The sequence below is a fragment of the Dendropsophus ebraccatus genome, chromosome 11, assembly GCF_027789765.1.
Source record: "Dendropsophus ebraccatus isolate aDenEbr1 chromosome 11, aDenEbr1.pat, whole genome shotgun sequence".
Lineage (NCBI taxonomy): Eukaryota > Metazoa > Chordata > Amphibia > Anura > Hylidae > Dendropsophus > Dendropsophus ebraccatus.
In genome coordinates this window covers 98,694,693-98,701,491 of record NC_091464.1, presented here as the reverse complement: position 1 = coordinate 98,701,491, position 6,799 = coordinate 98,694,693, and the positions used below count along the sequence as shown (strand labels likewise).

Genomic DNA, 6,799 nt, shown 5'->3' with positions numbered 1-6,799 from the left:
GATGTTTCCCGGCTGAGGAGCAGCACAGAGTATTTCAGGAGAGAACATGTCCTATGGCTGGGGGTCTCAGTTCTCGGGCTTTCTCCTCTCATGCAGGGTGGAGGGGCGAGCTGGAGACCCCCTGGGATGTGCTGCTGACCCGTCACCTCCCCACTAATCCTCACTCTATTTATAGTCCTGAAACAACTGTCTCCTAAAAATGGAGAGGGGAGTGAGAGAGTGTCGCTATGTAAGGTGGGCATCAGCGCCTGGCTGGTCACAAAGCCCCAGACGCTGACTCCATGCAAGCCTCCAGCCTCCTCCTGTGGGGGGCCCTTCTGGCCCTGGCCGGGGCTGAGGATGGCCTCCGCTTCCCCTCCTATGATGGAAAGGACCGTGTCCTGGACGTGACTGACAGGAACTATCGACAGCTGCTGAAGAAGTACGAGGCATTCGGGGTCTACCTGTGGCAGAGCCCGGCCCCGGGCGACAAGACGGCACAGAGACAGGCCCACCTGACCGAGATGGTCCTGGAGGTGAGTGTAAGACCCCCCACCGTCAGCTGTCATGTGACCACTCCATCATGATGTTCCCTACACAATCTGCAAATATAAAGTCTAGGAGAATTCCTCTAATCCAGCAGCACCCAGAGGATCAGACAGTCACCTGTAAGGCTGGAGGATAACGGGGGCACCGATCCAGTCTGTCTAAAGGAAGTGATGTCATCAAAAGGGTGGGGCTGTGACTACCTCTCTATACACAGCATATACAGGGGGCGGGGATGTGACTACTTCTCTATACACAGGATATACAGGGGGCGGGGCTGTGACTACCTCTCTATACACAGGATATACAGGGGGCGGGGCTGTGACTACCTCTCTATACACAGGATATACAGGGGGCGGGGCTGTGACTACCTCTCTATACACAGGATATACAGGGGGCGGGGCTGTGACCACCTCTCTATACACAGGATATACAGGGGGCGGGGCTGTGACTACTTCTCTATAAACAGGATATACAGGGGGCGGGGCTGTGACTACTTCTCTATACACAGTATATACAGGGGGCGGGGCTGTGACTACCTCTCTACACAGGATATACAGGGGGCGGGGCTGTGACTACCTCTCTCTACACGGGATATACAGGGGGTGGGGCTGTGACTACCTCTCTACACAGGATATACAGGGGGCGGGGCTGTGACTACCTCTCTATACACAGGATTTACAGGGGGTGGGGCTGTGACTACCTCTCTATACACAGGATATACAGGGGCGGGGCTGTGACTACCTCTCTACACAGGATATACAGGGGGCGGGGCTGTGACTACCTCTCTATACACAGGATTTACAGGGGGCAGGGCTGTGACTCCCTCTCTATACACAGGATATACAGGGGCGGGGCTGTAGTCATATATCATTATACTGTATATCAGTGATGTCACCCAGGGGGCAGGGCTGTAGTCATATATCATTATACTAAACCAAAAAACCACAAAATTGAGTATTGTAGCATAAATTTATTTCACACCATATTAAAATACAAAAAGAATCTAACAAAAATGTGATCAACACTAAAAGCAGGGCGGCAATCCTGGAGAGATATCATGTGTAACAACCAAATGTAAGAACAATTCATAAAAAAGAACACTGAGACTGGACAACAAAGTGCTAAGTGCAAGATAGTAACGCTGGAACAATGTCCTAAGTATATAATACAAGTCCGTCCCACCCCATATCTGAACTGTATATATTACCAACAAGTCACAGGGATCAAACCACTCTCCAGGACGCCACCACCCCGACGCGCGTTTCGTGTCCTTCGTCCGGGGGTCCCCCGGACGAAGGACACGAAACGCGCGTCGGGGTGGTGGCGTCCTGGAGAGTGGTTTGATCCCTGTGACTTGTTGGTAATATATACAGTTCAGATATGGGGTGGGACGGACTTGTATTATATACTTAGGACATTGTTCCAGCGTTACTATCTTGCACTTAGCACTTTGTTGTCCAGTCTCAGTGTTCTTTTTTATGAATTGTTCTTACATTTGGTTGTTACACATGATATCTCTCCAGGATTGCCGCCCTGCTTTTAGTGTTGATCACATTTTTGTTAGATTCTTTTTGTATTTTAATATGGTGTGAAATAAATTTATGCTACAATACTCAATTTTGTGGTTTTTTGGTTTAGTTTAGCTATGTTGAGGTAGCATCACGGCTTAGGCACCATCTTTTGATGGATACCCATTTGGGGATTATATATGTGTAACAGTAGGTGCCTTACGTTTATGCGATTTTGGTTAATATATCATTATACTGTATATCAGTGATGTCACCCAGGGGGCGGGGCTGTAGTCATATATCATTATACTGTATATCAGTGATGTCACCCAGGGGGCGGGCTGTAGTCATATATCATTATACTATATATCAGTGATGTCACCCAGGGGGCGGGGCTGTAGTCATATATAATTATACTGTATATCAGTGATGTCACCCAGGGGGCGGGGCTGTAGTCATATATCATTATACTGTATATCAGTGATGTCACCCAGGGGGCGGGCTTTAGTCATATATCATTATACTGTATATCAGTGATGTCACTCAGGGGGCAGGGCTGTAGTCATATATCATTATACTGTATATCAGTGATGTCACCCAGGGGGCGGGCTGTAGTCATATATCATTATACTGTATATCAGTGATGTCACCCAGGGGGCGGGCTGTAGTCATATATCATTATACTATATATCAGTGATGTCACCCAGGGGGCGGGGCTGTAGTCATATATAATTATACTGTATATCAGTGATGTCACCCAGGGGGCGGGGCTGTAGTCATATATCATTATACTGTATATCAGTGATGTCACCCAGGGGGCGGGCTTTAGTCATATATAATTATACTGTATATCAGTGATGTCACTCAGGGGGCAGGGCTGTAGTCATATATCATTATACTGTATATCAGTGATGTCACCCAGGGGGCGGGCTGTAGTCATATATCATTATACTGTATATCAGTGATGTCACCCAGGGGGCGGGCTGTAGTCATATATCATTATACTATATATCAGTGATGTCACCCAGGGGGCGGGGCTGTAGTCATATATAATTATACTGTATATCAGTGATGTCACCCAGGGGGCGGGGCTGTAGTCATATATCATTATACTGTATATCAGTGATGTCACCCAGGGGGCGGGCTTTAGTCATATATAATTATACTGTATATCAGTGATGTCACTCAGGGGGCAGGGCTGTAGTCATATATAATTATACTGTATATCAGTGATGTCACCCAGGGGGCGGGCTGTAGTCATATATCATTATACTGTATATCAGTGATGTCACCCAGGGGGCGGGGCTGTAGTCATATATCATTATACTGTATATCAGTGATGTCACTCAGGGGGCAGGGCTGTAGTCATATATCATTATACTGTATATCAGTGATCCAAAAAAAAGTCTGCCACAAAATATGTTTGCAATTCTAATATTAAATATCAACCAAAGAAAAAATTGGAGAACTAATACATAAATAAAACATATTTCTTTATTTAAATCAATAATAAATTACATAATCATCACCATGAGATACACAGAAGTACAAAACTGGAGAGGGGAATGGATGTCAGTGGGGTGTATGTGACTAAGGACAAATGATAAATAAACAGTATAAAGGGGAACACCCCGTGTAAGGCACAGCTATACACTACCGTTCAAAAGTGTGGAGTCCCCCAAACAATTTTGTGTTTTCCATGAATAGTCACACTTCTTCACCACCAGACGTTGTGAAATGAATAGAAAATAGAGACAAGACATTGACAAGGTTAGAAATAATGATTTGTATGTGAAATAACATTGTTCTTCCATCACACTTTGCTTCCGTCCCAGAATCCTCCTTTTGCACCAATTCCAGCATTGCACACCTTTGGCAATTAATCTGTTGGGGTAAGCTGGAGAAATTGCCCCCCACACTTCTAGAAGCAGCTCCCACAAGTTGGATTGGTTGGATGGGCACTTCTGGCGTACCATACGGTCCAGCTGCTCCCACAATGGGGTGGTGATCTGGTGACTGCGCTGGCCACTCCATTACCTATGATAGAATACCAGCTGCTGCTTCTGCTGGAAATAGTTCTTGCACAATTTGGAGGTGTTTAGGGTCATTGTCCTGTTGTAGGATGAAATTGGCTCCAACCAAGCGCTGCCCACTGGGTATGGCATGGCGGTGCAGAGTGATGGCCTTCCTTATTCACAATCCCTTTTACCCTGTACAAATCTCCCACCTTACCAGCACCAACCCCAGACCATCACATGACCTCCACCATGTATAACAGATGGCGTCAGGCATTCTTCCAGCATCTTCTCATTTCTTCTGCGTCTCACAAACCTTCTTTGTCATCCAAACACCTCAAACTTGGATTCATCCATCGTCCACAACGCTTTTTTCCAGTCTTCCTCTGTCCAATGTCTGTGTTCTTTTGCCCATCTTAATCTTTTTCTTTTATTGGCCAGTCTCAGATATGGCTTTTTCTTTGCCACTCTGCCCTGAAGCCCAAAATCCCACAACCGCCTCTTCACTGTAGATGGTGACCCTGGTGTTTTGCGGGTACTATGTAATGAAGATGCCAGGTGGGGACCTGTGAGGCGTCTGTTTCTCAAACTAGAGACTCTAATGTGCTTATCTTCTTGCTTAGTTGTGCAACGCGGCCTCCCAATTCTTTTTCTACTCTGGTTAGAGCCTGTTTGTGCTGTCCTCTGAAGGGAGTAGTACACACCGTTGTAGGAAATCTTCAATTTCTTAGCAATTTCTGGCATGGAATAGCCTTCATCTCTAAGAACAAGAATAGACTGTCGAGTTTCAGATGAAAGTTCTCTTTTTCTGGCCATTTTGAGCGTTTAATTGACCCCACAAATGTGATGCTCCAGAAACACAATCTGCTCAAAGGAAGGTCAGTTTTGTAGCTTCTGTAACAAGCTAGACTGTTCTCAGATGTGTGAACATGATTGCACAAGGGTTTTCTAATCATCAATTATCCTTCTGAGCCAATGAGCAAACACCTTGTACCATTAGAAGACTGGAGTGATAGTTGCTGGAAATGGGCCTCTATACACCTATGTAGATATTGCACCAAACACCAGACATTTGCAGCTAGAATAGTCATTTACCACGTTAGCAATGTATAGACAGGGCCGTATTTACCACTAGGCACCCGTGGTCCGGTGCCTAGGGCCGCAGCCTTCAGGGGGGCAGCACCAGAGAGCAGGGGGGAAGAAAAAAACTTTTTTTTTTGTTTTATTTTTTTACTCTCCCACCTCCCCTTCAGACTTGCCAGTAAATCGTGTGTATTTTCAAGGTGGTAGGGGGGTGTTGGGGGAATGCATGTGGTGGAAACCAGACTCCCATTGCTTTCCCACTAGTCATGTGCTGTTACCAGGATTGTTGACCATACACCTATTGGTTACCGCATGAGTGACTGGTATCTGCTGCATGTGGTGACGTACAGTAAATGTGAGAACGCAGCCTAAGACTGATCAGATATTAATGTGATGGGGAGTGAAGATGGGGCGTCTTCAGGCTTAGTGCCTAGGGCAGCAGCAGCTGGTAATACGGCCCTGTGTATACAGTGGATTTGGTTAAAGTTAGGACTAGTTTAAAGTTATCTTCATTGAAAAGTACAGCGCTTTTCCTTCAAAAATAAGGACATTTCCATGTGACCCCAAACTTTTGAACGGTAGTGTATATATAGAGTAGATGACCTCCTGTATGTGCAGGGCCAACACAAGTGTGTACAGTGGAACAAAATAAACCCACTAATCTGCCCAGCAAACAATAAGTACAAGCGCAAATTATAAATATAAGGAGTGAGAAATAGAAATAGGCAAACACAGAAAGGAAGGGGGGGGGGGGGGGGAGCAGCAGCAGCACACGGACATCTTACCACTCTCCAGCACAGACGGCCCCACGGACGGTTCGCTCACTTTATCAGGAGCTCGTTCCACTATACACACTTGTGTTGGCCCTGCACATACAGGAGGTCATCTAATCTATATATATAGCTGTGCCTTACACGGGGTGTTCCCCTTTATGCTGTTTATTTATCATTTGTCACCCAGGGGGCGGGGCTGTAGTCATATATCATTATACTGTATATCAGTGATGTCACCCAGGGGGCGCAGCTGTAGCCATATATCATTATACTGTATATCAGTGATGTCACCCAGGGGGCGGGGCTGTAGTCATATATCAGTGATGTCACCCAGGGGGCGGGGCTGTAGTCATATATCATTATACTGTATATCAGTGATGTCACCCAGGTGGCGGGGCTGTAGTCATATATCATTATACTATATATCAGTGATGTCACCCAGGGGGCGGGGCTGTAGTCATATATCATTATACTATATATCAGTGATGTCACCCAGGTGGCGGGGCTGTAGTCATATATCATTATACTGTATATCAGTGATGTCACCCAGGTGGCGGGGCTGTAGTCATATATCATTATACTATATATCAGTGATGTCACCCAGGGGGCGGGGCTGTAGTCATATATCATTATACTATATATCAGTGATGTCACCCAGGTGGCGGGGCTGTAGTCATATATCATTATACTATATATCAGTGATGTCACCCAGGGGGCGGGGCTGTAGTCATATATCATTATACTGTATATCAGTGATGTCACCCAGGTGGCGGGGCTGTAGTCATATATCATTATACTATATATCAGTGATGTCACCCAGGGGGCGGGCGGTAGTCATATATCATTATACTGTATATCAGTGATGTCACCCAGGTGGCGGGGCTGTAGTCAT

The 6,799-nt window shown here is 46.0% G+C and overlaps 1 protein-coding gene across 1 annotated transcript in view; it reads left to right on the top strand.

Moving 5' to 3' along the window:
• Window positions 1–226: 226 nt before the first annotated feature.
• LOC138767515 (calsequestrin-2-like) overlaps window positions 227–6,799 on the top strand; it is a 101,035-nt gene continuing 94,462 nt past the window's right edge. Inside the window, exon 1 of the mRNA XM_069945056.1 lies at window positions 227–515. Within this exon, the coding sequence (XP_069801157.1) occupies window positions 282–515 (234 nt within the window). The 5' untranslated portion in view covers window positions 227–281. The remainder of the gene's footprint in view (window positions 516–6,799) is intronic.